Raw genomic sequence first — 20,609 nt, forward strand, 5'->3', positions numbered from 1 at the left:
CACCTTTATCAGAAGTGAACACATGAACATCGATGCATGGTTTAAGTCTTTCAAGTTTTAAGTTTTGTTCATCCTCAAACACACTTTATAACGCAAGTACAACAGCTTTTATTTTGAACCTATTGCTTTTCATATATTACGCTCACGTACAAGTTGTTTGAGTTTTTGTGTCGTTGTTGTATCAGCAGCCTATGGTCTATTAGCAACCAATGATGGATTATCTGAAACAGGATGTTGATCCAGTGCAACTATAGGTAGCAATAATTCAAATATGTCAGTTTTTCACACAAGGCTTGGTATTCACATTCCATTATGCCGAGTCTGTTTTTGTTTTGAGTTTGTTTGCTTTATGTGGAGTTTTGTTGTTGTTGTTGTTGTTGTTTTTAATTGATGTGTGGTCGGCATGTTTATTTTATGTGAAAATCAATCTCTAATTAAAATGTCCGTCAATAAATTATTTTATTTTATTTTACTCTACTAAGATCAAAAACTAACAGCTTCAATCCTAGTTATTACTTTATATTTATTTTTATGTCGGTTTCGAGTGTTTGTGCTGTCACAGGTATTTGTGCAATACAGTTTTATCGAATAAATCCACATGGTCGTCAGACTTGAATACGGGATTTGACTCCGATACCACATTTAAGACATGGTCAACCACCTGTGCCAGTACGTTACATCAGCAGATGTGATATACAGTATTCACTGTGGCAAGTTCTGACGCGTAGTTCACGTTTTCTACAGCATACACCTTTGCAATGATTTTGTCCTAATAAGTCTGAACTTTTACTGATGCAATATTTATTTAATTAGCTGTAAAAGCACTATATTTGTTTTATCATGTCGCCATTCATCTCATTATAAGCCTTTGCCAACTGTCGTGAATCACCCCATGTTAAATAGTTCAGTGTGCCTTTTTCATTGTCCTCATAACGAAATTCCGTTGTGGCAATAGACGAATATCTTTTGAAAGGAGTCCGTGGAAATAACCTCGAATGATCGATCACTGGGTATGACACCAACATGACTTTAGTCAGACTGACGTACAATAATGTCAAACGTACAGCATATTTGTGTGTGATTTGTGCCTGATAGCAGACATTGATAATTTCTTCAAGTATTTTTGCTATGCTGCTTTTGTATTGTTGTTGTATTACATTCGGTATATAAATGTCAAAAGCGTTTGTTTAATTGATTTGCTTTTGGATATCTTCACCATTGCCGGTTGAGTATTCTCTCATTCGTCTAACTCTCCTCGCTCGCATTAGATGTTGCAGGTGATTTTACTCAACGCCGGATATGACATCGTCATCAACAGTGTAACAACACGGAATTTTACCACTTACAATTGCTTGAAGCGAGGCAGCTGCTAGTACCATTTGTATGTATTTTATTTGACTCGGCCGGGGCTCGAACCCGCGACCACTTAGGCCACCAGAGCGGTCTTTAACGATCGGAAATAGCACCCACGATGATGGATCTTGATTACAACCACAATATTATTCCACTATGCCAGTACAAAATCTATTCGGTGGCCCCATATATGGTCACTTTGTAGCTCACGTGACCCGAACAAAAGTGTGCACGACAAAATGAGCGCCGTCATACTTGGTTTAAAAAAATATATTACAGAAAACAGTTTAGAAAAGCTGTCGATGTTATTCTCGTTTATAATCTAATTTATAAGATATGAAGACATGAACAATGTCACAAATATAAGACTAGAAAAGGAATTATAAGGTTATTTTCATTTATATTCTAATGTACAACGTATTAACAATGTGTTGTATTAGGATATATTAGTTGTTCCGGTTACCTTTGACGTTGGATTGTGGGTTGTGATACGAGTATGCCGGTAAATGACTGGCACCTTCCAGCGATATGCCGCTTGTAGCTTGCTGTAATATCTGCATCGGTGTTTCGAATCCTTCTGCTGCTCGTCCCCTATTGCCGAAACGAATGTCGACGCTATGATTTTTAATGAATCTGGTGCGTGATTGTGTTCGGATGATAAAAGGACATCGTCACTCAGTATATTCAATATTTCACGGAAGCCATATTTCCTGCAACATCTACAGAATGCACTCCCATAAGCATTATCTCTGTCCATGTGATATATGTAACAGTCGACCACCAAATAGCCTTGTTTTATAGTGAATCGACCTTCTCCATGTTTAATTTGTTTTAAAATAGTGGAGGTTTTATACGCTAATTAATCTTTAGATTTCACGATCTGATAATTTCTAACATGTTCTTAATATGTTTCAAATTAAGAACCACCATCTCTTGTTCTCCTCTCAATCGAAGTGTTTATAATATCTGTGTAACCTATTTAATGATGAGCTTTCATATGCGCTGCGCTCTTTGGTATTGGTGAAATTGATTCGCGCTTTTGTCAGTGAACTTTTTATGAAGCTTTGCATACACTGGCAGGAAGCAATATTTCCTTACCACCAACACCGCAAGCACTTATTGTTTTCACATTAAAGTACATTTAATATTATATCAAATGTCTATCAACATTTACGGACGTTACTAAGCCCAACATGGCGCTGATGTGGTTCTGAGTAGCTTTGCCTCCAAAGCGGCTTTGACCACGTTTACTAGACATTTGGTCGTAGGTGTCGGCCAGGTGAGCTTGTGACTTTTTAAAGATCAAATTGGCAAAATGCAAACGTCTAATGTGGACATTCAAAATATCTTTTTAAAAAGGATTTACCTTAATTTATCAGCCAGGTTGATCATGGCCCAGCTTGTAATTGTTCGAGATAGAACCAGTAAACTGCAATCATCTGATGTGGACATTCGAGATATTGTTATCAGGTTGAGAGCCGCTGTTGCAAAGAACCTTATGACATCACTGAAAGCGATAAAATCAAAGATTCTGGCGTATAGGTCACTTTTATATATATATATAAAATTATATTGCTATAACTGAGGTAGAAGCTAAACAGTATAATATCATTTGACGTTTGTCTATCCATCGTATAAAGATTTATAAGGAATATATGTTCTCAGTAGAATACATACAATAACCGCTTTGTTTCTTTTGTAGAGATTTTGATATCTTCGAATATGCACATTTAAAGAAATTTGTACTTGGCTACCAAGGTTTTATAAAAAGAAATGGCATCTTTTTTAACGTTCATAATTTGTTCTTGTCTTGATGAAATTGGCACCTAATCTCTTACCCTCCTCCCTTTTCAAACCAGTCGTTAAGGATGCAGCACACTTTGTATTAATTAATAAATCATTCGTATTTGTCACAAACTCTACGACAGCCCCGTAAAAGTGCATTATATTACTTTTATACTATTGACTGTATTTATGAAAGTTACTATTTTTTGTTGTTAGTTTGCTTTTGTACTTTTTTTCTACAGCCATTTAATGAATTTATTTTCATAGATCTTTTTAGTTCAAAAACCATGCTCACAAATAGCACAAAGTTACCCTCAACATCACCTGTACTAAGTTCATTTATTATACCCTACAGAAACTATTGACCAATGAGGGAAAACTCCATAATAATATAATAACAAATGTTCGAATTGTTTTTAATAATGTGAATGGTTTTGATAAATCTAATTCTCATATCTTAACGGCGTGAAAGTCTGGTTCGTATTAATTTGTCATATACAGTAATAAATTACAGATAGATAAGATTTTTTTAATTGAGGAATAATTAAATAATACTACTGCTGCTAATCCTAATATGATTAGTATTGCTATTATTGTTATTATTATTGGTGGTGGTGGTATAATTGATATTATTATTATTGTTGTTATTATGATTATTCGCACATGGATAATTTTAAAGCAACTGTATAAACAGTAAAAGACTCGACAGAGAAAAAAAGTGCCGTATTATTCAGCTTGAACATTGCCATAAGATATTACAATTGAAAATGGATTGGAAGCTAATTAATAAGAGCTCACAAATTTCTATCGGCTTTATAATCCAATTGCAATGCTAATAGAACATAACAAATAACAAAGTAAGTATGAGAAATATTTCAACCGGTAGAGGATCATAACAAGAGTAAAACGAAAGCGAGAGGTTGATGGCAGAGAACATTCTGGATGATTCATAGAGTGTTTGCGCATTAAATATCTTCCTTTGTATTCTTTCAGTCGTAATGTCCTTAACCTTGTAACGTTTAGACCAAACAATCGATAGGCTTCTTCAGGGCTTCAAATCAAGCTATCTTCAAAATTTGGTACAGGTATGTGATGTAGAACTAATGTTATTGTGCGATAACTACCACAGCAACTGACCTTTGACATTTTGACATATAAATCGATACCGACCTTTGACATTTTAACACATAAATCGATACTAACCTTTGACATTTTGACATATAAATCGATAGGCATCTTCCTGTCATGATACCGGACAGATGGACAAGGTCATGGCATAATACGTTGTGGCAAAATACACACGTATGAAAATCAATTATACAATATGCACATGCCGATAGTGAATAGCTTCACAATTAAGCAAATTCAGCCTCACTACGACCCCCAAATTGCTTCATCATAATTGTGGTTTTATGAGGTTTGTTTAAATGGAGCTACAGGATATCAGAGAAGAACGTTATCTTTGTTTAGACAATGATGTGTTGACAATTTCAAACAGAAGTGGAATTTGACATTTATTTATTTATAGTAATAATAATATACAAAGAAACTGCATATTCCTGGATTCAGCTATACTCAGTCGGTGCTATATTGTCGAACTTCAGAGCGAATATATGTGCATTGTTGCATCTAATGAAATTGGCACCTAATCTGTTACTCTCTTCCTTTCTCGTTACTGATGGCAGCACGCTATGACTGTATTAATTAGTAAATCATTCATAATTGTAACAAAGTCTACGACAACCCCATAAATGTGCATTATAATTACTTCTATACTATTGACTGTAATTACAAAAGTTACCATTTTGTTGTTAGTCTACTTTTGTGCTTGATTTGCTACCGCCGATAAATGAAATGAATTTATTTTCATAGATGTTTGTAGTTCAAAAACCAATTGGCCTAATGGCAAAAAAACAACCGTTTTTGTTTTTTGTTGATATATTGAGTACAACATTAGTTACAGACAAATCTTCGCGCGGTTCTTGTAAGCGTTAAATCAATCATTATGGAAACTTAAACAGACATGCTCACACATACATACTAATAAACAAAGCAAAGTTTAAAAGTATTTCAGACACGCACTAAGTCTTCCTGGGCAATCAATTTATTAATGGGCACGTGCCCTCTCTGGTAGCATATCGTTCGACATTCTCCTGGTATATATCTTTCAATCGGTTGATTTTCGTCTCTCTGTCCTTGGCCCTTTTATCTATTTGATCTCTTTCTTTTATCACCTGTATAGTCTCTTAATCAGTATCATGTTTGTTTTGCTTGTTAGTTTTGGAAGGAAGTGTGTTTTTTATTTGTATTATTATTGTTTTTATTTTTGTTGCTGCTTTTTATGTTATGCATGCATATCTCTTTCTTGTCTGTCTCTTAGATAAGTATATTTTCAAAAGTTGCTATGTATTTTACTTTTGTATGTCCTCTCTATGTCACTGTCTGTATGTTTGTCTATCTCTCCCATAAACGAAAGTGTATTCAGTCGCAAGAATATTACAAGGGAAATATTTACGTCCATGTCTGGTCTATATTCGAAGTTGTATTTGAAACGTTTTAACAATCGTTTAGAAAGGGCGTGAGTGTTGTTTATGCGATAATAATTCCGAGTTCATGTGTATGTGTGTGTGTGTGTGTGTGTGTGTGTGTGTGGATAGCAATCATCTCCCCTTAATGTGAATTTTGTATGCAAGTTTAATGCGGTATCTATGTGCTTTTCATTTGTAGAAAGAACAACAAAAATCTGTAAATCAAGGGAATGTTTACTTGCAAAATTCAACTAAGTGATGGAATGTAGATCGTGCATAAACTGATTCTTAAGTCTACTTGTAGCTTTACATATTTTCCTTATCTGAAATATTGACAGTTACAGTCATAGAAATGTATTGATTGTCAACAAATCTCTTAAATGAACCACTCCGTCTTTTAATGATCATTTTGTTTAACTTTAGCTTATCGTGAGGCTCGATTCTCTTCGAGTTAAAAAGTATATCAAGAGAATTTATTTTCGATCAAACTTTAACCTTCAGTTTTAAAGAATAAATACAGATATATGCTTTAATCTTACGAGCAGATTTGTCGTGTTAAAGATATACAAACGTTGTGCTTCATATATTGGTGTATGGTATGCGTAAATAGGGTGTTACACTAAGGTTTATTTGTCAATAGACTGTTTGGGGCGTTTTTTATGTATATAAAAACAATACAATACGCACGAAAATAGTGTCAGTTTTATCTTGTTTTCCATCACTTGTTGAATAATACCAATCACATACCTTGTCTTTGATCACATGACACATTTACGGGTATAAATAAGGGACAAAATTTATTATCAACAAATACGTGCGGTTGCTGCTAGAAAAACGAAACAAAGCAAGACAGAAAGGTCGAGCAAACGAATACACATAGCTTTCAGCTGACTTCAAGGTAGGTGTGTCGCCATGTAATTATTTTGATTATAAGCTTGTCTTACTTTTATTTTATATAAAAGATGCTTCATGCTTCTTTAAAAAAAAAAGAACTAATTCTATGTAAGCGGTTTCTAACAGACCACTTCCGAATTACTTCCATATAGCAATACTTCGAAGACATTTACATGGCATTGATATTAGGTCAAGAATGACTGGATTTGGGATTTTAACAATAAACAGAAAACCTTTCAAATTCACAAACCTTTTTAACTTTTCATGCACAACCAATGAAATGATAGTGATTATTTCAAACAGGCTTCGTGCAATACAAATAATCTGATGTAAGTAAGTTGATATAACCCATTTTATTAAGATTCAGTTAACAACCATTACTCCATGCTTGCAAAATCCCTGAATAATTTAAACATACAAAAATGGCGTGTTAGCGTGCTTAAATCGTAAAAGGGAAGAAACTACTATACTTTTTAATTAGGCTTGTATTTTGAAAATTAATTAATATTGGTAACAAAACTTTATATACGTTTGCAATAAAATTTGGCGTCTGTAAGTGAAAAATGCTAACTAGGCGTCGACCATAATAATTATAACGGGGAACTTAAAAATAGCATTAACACTTTAAAATTTCAAATGTTTATCACAGTCTGTTAGAGCGATCACATGCTTTTACAAATAAATTGTTAGTAGACCTGAGCAACAATAGATGTCATCCGCTCTCAAAAGAACACGTGTCAACATGTGAACAGATCCTTCTACAGTGTTCTCAGCTAAGTGCTGACCTTGGCAGTGTACCACTCAACAGCGGGCAGTAAAAATCAAATAGGTCATCCGATCTTCAGATACGCTTGCTGTACCGATCAAATGACCATATGGATGCCACAACCAAAATTGACCATTTTGAACAAGGCACCCTAATGCAAGATCAACTTATAAATTACAAAACTATAGATACTAACAGAAAGCCTGATTTGCGTTCTGTTTATGTATGTATGTTTGTAACAATACCTTGAGCTTCCAAATACTATACAACTTCACTGGCAAATCTACAGCATACCAAAAATATCGCTGCTGTCGACGTCATTCGGGAACTATCGTATAGTTCATGACGATTAGCTTTGATACACTACACTCGGTTGTGATACAAGCCTAATGACACCAACAAAGGTGCTGATTTTGTCACAATACACCCAATTTCACCAAAATGGAGGTCGTTACCTCCAAAAGTCTATTTTTGATGCAAACGTAAGCTTAGACGCCATGTCTGTTTTTATTTACAGATGCTTTTACTTTTGGTGGTGTGCATGACAGTGATGTCTGCAAATACATTCCTGAATGTGCAGGCGGCCGAATTATGTCCTGACAAGGAAACAACGTGCCCTGAAGATCAAGTGTGCTGCAAAACGGATGGAGACAAGTCAGGATGTTGTCCTCGAACAATGCTAGTAAGTCTAAAAGAAGCAATTATTTCATTCTCGGCTCCGCGGCAGTTTTGCGCAATAGGAGTAAATCAAGGAAGTAAATAAATATAACTCATTGGAAGGCACACATAACCATATTTAGCAGTGTCAAATTCATGAAACATGACAATGTTAGATTAGCATGCAAGATTTAAGATAAGTGGTTCACACTTAGCCAGTACCCTTTCCAGTGTTGAATAATTCAAAATGAAGAACATTTATAATTTTCCGTATCCGAAAGTTATTCAAACCATTCTATTGCATACCCAAATGAGCCTCGTTATGTCCCTATAAAAAATGAATAGTTAGGGCTCCAAAATACAATACTAATATCATACAGTCTCATAGTCAATCATGATCACCTCAGAGTTTATATAAGAGACCAAGATAGTAATATATGCGCTTCATGTGGTGTAATAGTCATTTAATGTTTGTTAAAACTATCCGAACCCCACATCACTTTTTTTAACCTGCTTATAATATATGCAGGAATCTTTGTCAGTTTAGTCATGTATCACATATTCAAAATGGCATTCCTGTTTTCCTTGAAAAGCCCTTCGGTTTAAAGATGTCTTTGATCTCAGTCCCCTACTTGAATTGATAATTGCATAAGTTTCTCTAAGACCTGCCACACACTGGTATTATATATATACATATATACATATACATACAGACACACACACACACACACACACACACACACACACATATATATATATATATATATATATATATATATATATATATATATGGAGAGAGAGAGAGAGCAGACCGTCCCGGTATACTTGCTGTTCACACACACACACACACACATCTGACAGTACAAGCTTACTCGCTACACTGCAGATATTGCGATAAGAAGGTATCAAGGTACCAAATAAGACTGAATGACATAATCTCACAAATTCAAATAGTTTTATGTACTTATTATTTATCTATACACAACTTTATATTTGTTTATATCCTTTCACTTGTTTTATTGTCATTCAGTGATGATTATCGCTGCATTATTACTAAACATATCTTAAAAACAAAAAGAACGGGAAATATGAAGAAATAAAGCATGCCTAAGTTGTCAATCCGGGGCAGGTTTACTCTCTAAAGATTTCCAGTTTCAGGAAATTTTGCTATAATGCCATCTGAAACAAGCACCATTCGAGTAATCCCATATTATGCTAATGTCATTTAGCAAAATAAATTTCAATAGTGATGGAAAAAATCCATTATGATGTTGGCTTATAATTCTCAAAGACGAACAAAAAAAAAAACAGACTGGAAGGAACTCTAGCGAAAAAGACTTCAAACAGTCATATTATCAATAGTCGAGTTCGACATTTATATCATCTTTAGATAAAACCAGTTCTTCGGTTTGTATATATAAATTATATTTTTATGAAGACTGTTAGTAAACGTACCATGACAAACATTCAAGGACAACATCGAGATACGTTTCCCCAATTTAAGCATGATTGTAGAGCTGACTAGGCCTATAGTGTACGATGCATAAATTCTCACATCTAATACATCAACTAAATAACTTATACAACAAAAACTACTGCTACTGCTGCAAGAACAACAACTATTACCACTACTGCAACACTATCAGAACAGTTACTAATATCACTCCCACTACTACCACCACCATAACAACGACAATATACCATCACACAATTATGATACAAAATGAAATAAAACTGAATATCCTGACATTCATACTTTTGTGACTATTACGAGTCTACATTTCTAAGTCCAAATTTTAAATGTAACAGATGACAATATGCTTTCATATCACTAATCGACCTAGCCACTACGTCTTAACATTGTGAATAACATAACGTAACATTGTTGATATGATGCATGCAAAACCAACACAGAGTCAATACAATACGTGATTCATATCTAATATATTGTTGTATAAATTAATGAATAATGAATGTATTACCAAATAACATAGTTGAATATTTATATGGCCAGGCACAGAAAACATTCAGAGGACGTGGAATGAACAAAGTAGACAGCATGAAGGCTGTCTATGATCAAGTCAATGTATGCCCGGACCCAAATTACGCCTGCTTTGGAACTCAACCATGCTGTGCATCAGCAAATGGCTGGAACTGTTGCCCTCACACTGGAGTAAGTTCTATTCGCCTTAATTGTTACCCTTACAAATACAGTTTTACAAAAAATTATGAGTGGTTTGATAGTTTATTCAAAGTTGTTCTTCCTACTATCTATTTGTTTATACTGTATACAGTGTTTTTTTATAGGACAACACGATTCACAAATGTCAAAACAGTGCTTACAGTTACCATTACTACACAAAATCATCATGACTGACTCTTATCTTGTGTTATGGCCAAGAACATTACCACGATTACTACAAAAATAACAAATTACAATTATAGCAGTTAATGAAAGTAATAACTATTTATACTTTTAACAAAAAATGAATTACTACAGGCACTGCCTCCAAGACCACCACATGTCAACCAATAACTCGATGTAAACACAAAATTAAAACTATGACTTCAACCATGTTACCATTATCATCCTAATGCTACTACGATTACTATTAACTTATACTCTCATTTCTACTTTCAGGGAAATTGTTGTGCCGATGGGCTAAGCTGTTGTGCACGGGGGAAAAAATGCTATTTTAACAGATGGTGCTATTAAGACCGAGAACTTCCGTGTTCCCTACATCTATGATACTCTCTAAAAGTGACAAGCAAAGTAAAAATTAACTCGAATTTCCCATCGACACAATTACAATTGCAATGTTTTATTATTCCCGAAAACAATTTAAGCTTTGGATGAAATATGAAAATATGACAAGCTTAAATATCATAAATGTAAAGATGTGTCACATGTCGACGGAATTTGTTATAACAATTACAAAATGTCAGCTACAGATTGAACAAGATTTTTCTTCAGTATTTCAAAGTCAATAAATTCTGTTTCTTTCCCTATCTTCTTGCTGTTCTTTATATTGGTATATACAAGCAGTAAATGTATCATTGTTAAAGTGATACGTTCTTATGAAAATATTGTAATAACGATTATAGCAACAAACTGAAATTCCCATTGGGTAGTACAATCAAATATGTAAAAAAAATTATGTTCCAATCCTAATTTATATACATCTACTTTTGTTAATACTTCTCTATTCAGTATTATTTCATTTACGGAACTCTACCCCGACCCCGCCTTTGTATATGCAGTATGCAAGCAAATAGTGTGTGTGTGTGTGTGTGTGTGTGTGTGTGTGTGTGATTTGGATTTTTAACGTAGCTTTAACAATGTTTCAGTCGTATCACTATGATGTCTGCAGTATGGCAGTTTATAGTGATGTCTAGCACTGGGGCATCATGCCCCACCCAGTCACATTATTCTGACACCAAGCTGACCAGTCCTAACTCTAACCTCATAATGCTGAGCTCCTAGCGAGCAGCTGCTAGCACTAATTTTAGAAGTATTTTGCATGACTCGACCGGGGTTCGAACCTGCGACCTCTCGCAACCATCACTATCTCACCTTTTTTCAACAACAAAAAAGAAATATTATATTCACGCATAATTAGAACTAATTTAACTGGTTTAAACTTGCAATCTTGTGACAACAATCGTATTCAAACATAATTTTCACAAGCTGCTTAACCAGTTTTTCATGCCTATCAAAATCTCTTGTCAGTGCATGTGTATTTTTAGTGTACAATTTATGTACAAAGTAATGAACTATGAAAGAATAATGGTCATACACTTTTTGGTGTGTGAAAATGTTTGCCACAGCATTCAGTCTCAAACTTTTAAATTATGCTTCATAACATTTTAGCACACAACAAACTGAATTATCCCCAAACATGAACTATTTCTATCCATCTTTATTAATGCAAAAGAATGCTTGTATCATTATTCTATAATACTATTATGGCTTCAATTTTGTCTATTTTGCCTATGGGGACATCCATGAAACATGTATGCAAAACAAACTGACCGTTCTCACCCCTCCTCCTCTCATTACACAGCGTAAACTTTTGTAAAACAACAATAAAAAATACATAGTCCTGTGTGTCACCCCTTCTTCCAACAATAGTTGGGGAAATTGAACTTTGAAAGACGATTTTTAATACATTTTTTAAAGCTATTTGAGTTGTAATACTGTGTAACGAGACATGATAAGAACGAATTTTAATTCTTGAAAACAAAAGTGAGAAAGTATTAACATCAGTGTAGAACACATGTACTAACAGTCACCCCCTCCCCATATGCAGGGGTAAGCTTTCGTCAAACGCCCTCCCAACTCTTCCATGCATATGTAATTTACAGACATTATATTACAATGCATTTGTTGCAAAAGAAGCAAGAATTCAAAGGTACCTGAAATAATTGATACAAGTGATAGGTAGAGTTAGTAAAAAGGGAGCTTACTCCATCACTGGTCATATTTTAAAACCTTGAGGCACAAGTGTAAAGTAAAGTCTTGCTACGAAACATTTGTATGTACACGATGTTGGCAATGAGCAATAACAAGCAGCAGTGATCAGTACAGGGTATCCTACTTCTGACAATTTAGTAGTAAGAATCACAGGTTGAAATGATGTAAAACTTTGCTGGCTGGGGGAGGAGGGAATTGTATTTTGTATTATTTTAAGGAAATAGAAAGAACCCATTCTCTTTAAATTGAACAGTTATCAACATGCTTTAGCTTGTGGATTTATCAAACCATCCAACAGTACATCAGACACTCGACCTGTTCTCTTGTCCTAGTTTCGGTTTCTGTATTTTACCAGTATCAGAAACTGTAATTGCTTTGATCCTATCTATTATGTAATTTATTTCTATACCTGTTTGTTCAACCACGGGTGTTTGTGCAACCACTTATTTGTGTAGTCACAGGTGCTTGCGCTTTGCACACCTGATAATATTCACACACAAATCCACATGGCTGGAAAGTTCATTACGTAATTGAGCTCTAATGCCACATTTAAGACATGACCGAGTGCCTGGACCAATACGTAACACTAGCATATGTGTTTCACAGTATTCGTAGTGCCATGTTCCGCCACATAGTTCTTTTTTTTAAACAAGACATAACCTTTGCATTTGTAGTGTTCCAATGCCATTGAGCTTTGCATATATATATATATATATATATATATATATATATATATATATATATATATATATATATATATATATATATAGTCACGTGTTTAGGCTCGAATAAACAGTTACACAAGAACGAGTGAAAACAACAAGCTTTGAAAAATACAATAATTTATTTCACTGGAAAAATTCTGTAAAAATAAAAAAGTAACTACGGTTTTATAGAATCAAATCCAAAAATAATCTAAGAATATTCCACGAATAATATTTTTGAAGTCCTAATAAACAAAATGTTCTACTGATTTCAAGTTCGAATCCCGACGAAGAATCCAAGATGGAAGTCGATTACGTATGCTGAAATACGTAATGCTGAATTCAGAGTTCCTTGTAGAAACAAGGATTATCGCTCTGGTTTCTGATAGCTGCATAAACGTTGTTTTTTTTAAAAAATGTTTTTATTCAACATTTTTATATGAGCACACGTATTTTCCAAAATAAAACAGTAATTAATCCTTTTGAACCCAAGTAATTTGAAATAATTCCAATCCAAGTAATTTGGAATAACTCCAAACAGCACAACATACAACTTCCAGTGTAACATCCCAGCTTCTACTGAGAATAATTTTCCAAAACCTAGGTTATATCGCCTTCTAAACGTAAACGGGGGATCACGTGATCATGTTCTCGAAGCGCATAGAAATTAAGTATTAGTTAAAGGTCACGTACATCCAGTGTGACCCTGAAGAAAACCAATCATTTTAAAATAAAAATGCAACTTGTTTACGTGGTTGCTACAAATTTTGAAACAAGGTCAGGATTTAGATCAACACCTGGTGTTTATAAAACGAACAGTCAAGGTCAAACTATTTTCCGAAAATAGTATCATCTGTGGTGAATAAATTTACATTACAATATCATGTAATGAAAATAAAAAATTGTAAAACTGACAATTAAATTGAAATAAATATATGTTAAATGATATATAATTAAATCAAATATACGTAACATAATATATATATATATATATATATATATATATATATATATATATATATATATATATATATATATAGACACACACACACACACACACACACACATTTGTAAGAAGTCTGCACAAATAACCAAAAACAACCCATCACTGCCAACAACACAAATTTTTTCAGACTGCCGTATGTACCCAATAATGTCAAAAGTCTTGTGAATTTCATAAAATCTTTTGGGTGGTTTATGTTCGACAAGTCATTATTACTTTTCTCTTGTGCGTGTGATGCTCCACTTCTGCCTTGTGGTACATTATTTTGTAAAACTGTTCCGATTCTATTCCTATATAATATCCACAAAAATATGTTGAACTGGCCTGCTCTTACACATCTTCATTATTACAGCTAGAACATTAGGTAAAATCATCAAAAGTTTCAGAAGCTTCAGATGTAGTGGACAATTTATTCAGAGACTATTTTTTCTTGCACCATATTATATAATTTTTCTTTTCTTTTCATGTGCTTGAACTAGTATATTCCACTCCATTTACATGGTGCCCCTCAAATTAATCAATTTATCAACGTGTTGACGTTATGTCTCTGAAAATGCATATAACATCGTTTCAGCTTCTTTGATAAATTTATACGAGGCATTTAAACGATATAGCGATTGAGGTTTATCTGTCACAGACTTTATATCCTAATTATCCTGACATTTTCTCATTATATACCATAGTATATATTGTGGTGTAAGAGGTGCTCATGGAGGGTTAGTATCTCTGGTGGATGTAGCAGTCGTACTCCCTTGAGGGCAGCTAGTCCACCTTCGGTCCCCACTTAGCGTCCAGCTCTCACCTGTGGATCCAAGAAGGTGTAGCATGCGCAGCGGCCACATCACGGGCAACGGCTTCGACGGGCCGGCTAAACCAGGTTGAGGGTAACTGATCGGTCTCAAACCCTCAATGAGTTAGGGATTGTCACCCATTGCATATGAAGACTGCACCCGGCGGACTGCGATGAGGAACCACCAGCTGGTCAGTGGGCAGGAAGGCGGACCCAGCAAGAGATGTGAAGCGCTATGAGCATGGCAAGACACGTAGGACGCCTTGGTAATCCACTGCATCCATTCTCCATTCCAGCCGTCTTGACTACGTCTTGCAACTGGACAAAGTGTGGCTGGATGAGAATGGGGCTGACGCAGCGCAACTCTCCCTCACTTTAATTCAACTCACGCGCAAGTCATTTATATCATCAACGGTGCGCAAGTCCTGCGGAGATGGGCGAGCTGCGACGCGGCAGGTGTGTATGCCGTAGTGGCGGACCTGCACGCAGGCGGCTCAGGCCACAGTGTCGTCTTCCATTGACCTGAAGCAGAAACAGATGTCAACAGCTGTGTGAGCGACTAAGCAGACCTCTTCAGCATAGCGCTGTTTACCTCCGTAGATTGAGGAGGGGGCAAGAAAAGGTGACCTAAAAAAACCTGCTTCAACTACCCCCACCAGCTTACCACGGCTGGAGAGAATCCCATTCTTTCGTGTGGTCGAAACACAAAGAAAACTCGAAAGGTTCCATTCACCCTTTGTATGTGGAACATATGCCCGCTATTGGATCGTGCAGAGGCTGACAGACCGGAGAGAAGAACTGCCCTGATTTCAAGAGAACTTGCTTGCTACAAGATAGAGATAGCAGCCGTGAGTGAAACTCGCTTGGCCGACGAGGGCCAGTTGATTGAAGTTAGAGCTGGATGCACCTTTTTCTGGAGTGGACGTGGCACCGATGAACGTCGCGAGTCTGGAGTTGGTTTCGCTGTCAAGTCGAGTCTGGTGAATAAGTTCTCTATCTAACCAAAGGGAATTAATGGCCAGCTTATAATGCTAAAGCTACCCTTACATGGAAAAAAGCAAGTCACACTAATTAGTGCTTATGCACCAACCATGACCAACTCGGAGGAAGCCAAAGACAAGTTCAACCATGTTCTGGAAGCTCTGATTGCATCAGTGCCATTATAATTGGTGATTTTAACGCCAGAGTTGTCACTGACCACATCTCGTGGGAGGGAGTTATTGGTAGTCATGCCACTGGCAACTGCCACAGCAATGGACATCTGCTCCTGAGGATATGCGCAACATATTTTCTCCTGATCACAAATACCATCTTCTGTCTGCCTAACGGTAATAAAACAACTTGGATGCACCCACGTTCTAAGCATTGGCATCTGGTCGACTACAACTTTGTAGGAATGACAAGCAGGATGTCCGCGTAACTAAGGCCATGTGTGGTGCTGACTGCTGGACAGACCACAGGCTACTGATTTCCAAGATGAATATTAGACTTCAACCTCCCAGACGTCCACAAGGAATTAAAGTCCCAGGGGACTTAAAGTATCCATTATGAAAGTCTGCAACACTGAGCGAGCTGTTTGAAGCTCTGACAAGCCAGCTAGAAACCACAGACTCTGATACCAACGACGTAGAAAAATGCTGGGCGGCCTTCAAATATATGGTGTACGCTACTGCATATGATAACCTTGGCGACACTGCACGAAAGCACCAAGACTGGTTCAACGAAAACTGAAAAAATACAGTCCCTGTCTGAGGAGAAGCATCGTCTCCATCGTGCGTACATCAATTCCAAATCTGCTGTAAAGAAAGATGCCTTCAGCAGAGTCCGCCAAGCTGTGCAGAAGAAACTGCGCGCGATGCATGACACAAGGCTGAGCCGAAAGGCTGATGATATTCAGTCCTTTGCCGATAGAGACGACATGAAGAATTTATATAGTGCTCTTCGTAATGTTTATGGCCCAGTAACATCTGGCATAGCCCCACTCTTGAGCTCCGATGGCAGCACTCTCATAACTAAGTTGAAGATACTGGATTGCTAGGCAGAACACTTTGACGGCGTCTTTAACAGACCCTCTTCCATCAACAATGAAGCAATCAACTATAGATTGGCTGACCCTCCAACAGTGCTGCAAACTCATAAAGCCAATAACCTCCTGTCCAGTGGGAAAGCTCCAGAAGCAGATGCCATCCTAGCTGAGATCTACAAGTCTAGTGGGCCTAAGCCAGTGGAAAGACTACCAGAGATGTTCTGTGAGATGTGGAAGCAGAAACGCATACCCCAGGAATTCTAAGATGCATCTATCATTCACATTTACAAATGCAAAGGCAATTGCCAATCATGCGACAACCATAGAGGAATCTCTCTACTCTGCGACAAAGGCAAGGTCCTCACCAGGCTACTGCTGAAAAGACTCACAGAGCACCTTGATCATGGCCTACTGCCAGAAAGTCAGTGTGGCTGCAGAAAGGAGAGAGGCACCGTCAACATGATCTTTGCTACCTGGCAGATGCACAAAAAGTGTCCAGCTTTACACCACCTTCGTGGACCTGACAAAGGCATTCAATACTGTCAGTCGGGAAGGCCTTTGGAAGATTATGGCCATATTTGGATGTCCAGATGTCTTCCTGGAAATGGTGTGGCATTTCATGATGACATGCTTGCCAGTGTCCAGGGCCAGGGTAACTATGCTGAACCCATTGCAGTTACGAATGGTGTGAAACAAGGATGCATCTTAGCCCCACTCTCTTCAGCCTCTTGTTCTCTGCAATGCTGATGGATGCTTTCAAGGACTGTGATGTGGAAGTAGGTCTCTGATACTATCTGGATGGGAAGTTGTTCAATCTGAGGAGGCTTCAAGCTAAAACCAAAGTCCAAGTTGAGAACATTTGCGACCTCTTGTTTACAATGACTGTACCATCAACTCCAGCAGAGAGGCAGGCATGCAACAGAGCATGAACCTTTTATCCACAGCATGCACCAACTTCATACTCACCACCTCAACCAGCAAGACAGAGGTTCTGCATCAGCCAGCTCCTGGAGAAGATTATCTGGAACCATCCATCACCGTCAATGGCCAAAAGCTCAAAAATGTAGACAGGTTCACATACCTCGGCAGCACCCTTTCACAAGCAGTTCACATAGAAGATGAGGTCAACACCAGGATTGCCAAAGCCAGCATAGCATTTGGCAGACTCAGCTCAAATGTCTGGGATAGGAGAGGCATCATGCTTGCCACTCAACTCAAAGTCTACGCAGTGGTTGTTCTCCCCACCCTCCTCTATGCTTGCGAGACATGGACTGTGTATAGCCACCATGTTAAAAAACTGAACCACTTCCATATGAGCTCCCTAGAAAACTATTGAAAATGAGATGGCAGGACAAGGTACCAAACACAGAGGTGCTCACTCAGGCCGGCATGACAAGCATCCACACCATGCTGTGCAAGGCACAACTCTGATGGGCTGGCCATGTTGTCTGCATACCTGTAGAACGCCTAAGAAGGTCTTTTATGGAGAGCTACAGCAGGGCAAGAGATCTCACGGTGGTCAAACAAAGAAGTACAAGGACACCCTCAAGGCCTCACTGAAGAACTTAGGCAGTGATCCTGACAACTGGAATAGTTGCTGCTAACTGATTTGCTTGGCACAGTCAAGTCAATGCCGGAGCAGAAAAGACTGGTGGATGTAGCTGAGAAACGTGATCTGCGCAAATCCTAGAACAGCTTCCACAACTCGCAGTCAGCAACCTGTACATCCATGTCCCCTCTGCAACAGACTCTTCCGAGCCTGGATCGGACTAATCAGCCATCTCTGGACCCACCCCCAATGAATCGATAACATGGAATGGTCCTCATCGACACCGATGGAAGAACATCATCACCACAGTAATTCTTGAACATAAAAGGAAATTTCTCCATCCATGCTGTGCTTTGAATTAGTTCTTTAAAATTTTGGTACACAACAAACTGTAAGCGTGTAAGGTTTCACAGTCAACTAATGTAGGCAGTCCAAATCAGTTTCAGATAAAATTCAAAGATTATATGTGCCACATATCCATCCCTGACCTTTCAGTGATCAAATTTGATTTCAACATATAGCAGCCAGACTCAGCTGTCTCCCTCCTTATAAAGAAAAATTACGTCTGAATCAGATTTGAACAGCGATCTTGTGTCTGAGTATGGCCTTAGTTGTCACTGCTATCACTTTTATTGAGTGTAAATGAAAACCATGTATTTAGCATTAGGAAATCATTGGGAAAAACGCATAATGGGCCCCTCCCTTTATGAGATAATTTTCAAAATAAGCCATTACTACTTATGTCTTATGTAATGGTAAGCACTGATAGTAATTACAGGCTAATCGGCTATTTCCCAACTCTTTCATTTGAAATATTCAATTATTTTTCTATATTAGCAAAGGGTTTTTCTAATTCGATGCAGATTAAATCAAAATAGCTTATCTCTCTTTGAATTTAAGCCCATACAAGATTGACCATTTTCACACAATCTGCCTGAGTTTTGGAATTATGTAATTACACAACCAGCATTATATAGCCAGAGAAGTATTGGCATAGTCAATACTTCTGGTTGCCTAGTAGACATATACAGCCTAAAGAAGTATTGACAGATTCAATACTTCTGGTTCCCTAGTAGGCATATACAGCCTAAAGAAGTATTGACAGATTCAACACTTCTGGTTGCCTAGTAGGCATATACAGCCTAAAGAAGTATTGACAGATTCAATACTTCTGGTTCCCTAGTAGGCATATACAGCCTAAAGAAGTATTGACAGATTCAATACTTCTGGTTGCCTAGTAGACATATACAGCCTAAAGAAGTATTGACAGATTCAATACTTCTGGTTCCCTAGTAGGCATATACAGCCTAAAGAAGTATTGACAGATTCAATACTTCTGGTTGCCTAGTAGACATATACAGCCTAAAGAAGTATTGACAGATTCAATACTTCTGGTTGCCTAGTATACATATACAGCCTAAAGAAGTACTGACAGATTCAATACTTCTGGTTGCCTAGTAGACATATACAGCCTAAAGAAGTAATATATGTTTTGACTACTTTCATGGATTAATAACCCATGGGCTGCACATTTCTAAACTGTCACTTGCGTGCCAAATAATTGGGGTTAGAGGCTGTGGCTTTTAACATTGTTTTATTAATTGATGACTGGACTGCTGACATTGCACGACATTGTAATCTTTTATTCTCATAAATTATATATATATATATATATATATATATATATATATATATATATATATATATATAAAATCATGAGTTATTAATCATTTTTAAAACAATTCAAACTAATAATTTCAGTTATCAAGATGGAAATAAATCAAATACATAAAGTACACCTCCAGGTCCATATAATATTCTATACGTAAATATAGTAATAAAAAGCTTACTTAGAAACAAATATAATATAGCAATTGAACCAGACTGTAACACACTAAGATGCAATGAGTGATTAAATATAATTACACGGTTGATTTTATGATATCAAGCAGTATATGCTTTATATGTTAGGTTTTATTACATCAAAAAATCAATAATGATGATAAAACAATAATTATAACTAAAAAAATCACTATATATATATATATATATATATATATATATATATATATATATATAT

At 36.6% G+C, this 20,609-nt stretch overlaps 1 protein-coding gene across 1 annotated transcript; it reads left to right on the forward strand.

Moving 5' to 3' along the window:
• Positions 1-6,450: 6,450 nt before the first annotated feature.
• On the forward strand, positions 6,451-10,992 carry LOC149776016 (progranulin-like). The gene is made up of 4 exons (XM_089942318.1): positions 6,451-6,564; positions 7,844-8,008; positions 9,998-10,156; positions 10,625-10,992. The coding sequence occupies exons 2-4, from the start codon at positions 7,844-7,846 to the stop codon at positions 10,697-10,699; spliced, it is 399 nt and encodes a 132-aa protein (XP_089798444.1). The 5' UTR covers positions 6,451-6,564; the 3' UTR covers positions 10,700-10,992.
• The last annotated feature ends 9,617 nt before the right edge of the window (positions 10,993-20,609 follow it).

Source organism: Sinohyriopsis cumingii, chromosome 18 (assembly GCF_028554795.1).
Source record: "Sinohyriopsis cumingii isolate HCF-2022 chromosome 18, ASM2855479v2, whole genome shotgun sequence".
Lineage (NCBI taxonomy): Eukaryota > Metazoa > Mollusca > Bivalvia > Unionida > Unionidae > Sinohyriopsis > Sinohyriopsis cumingii.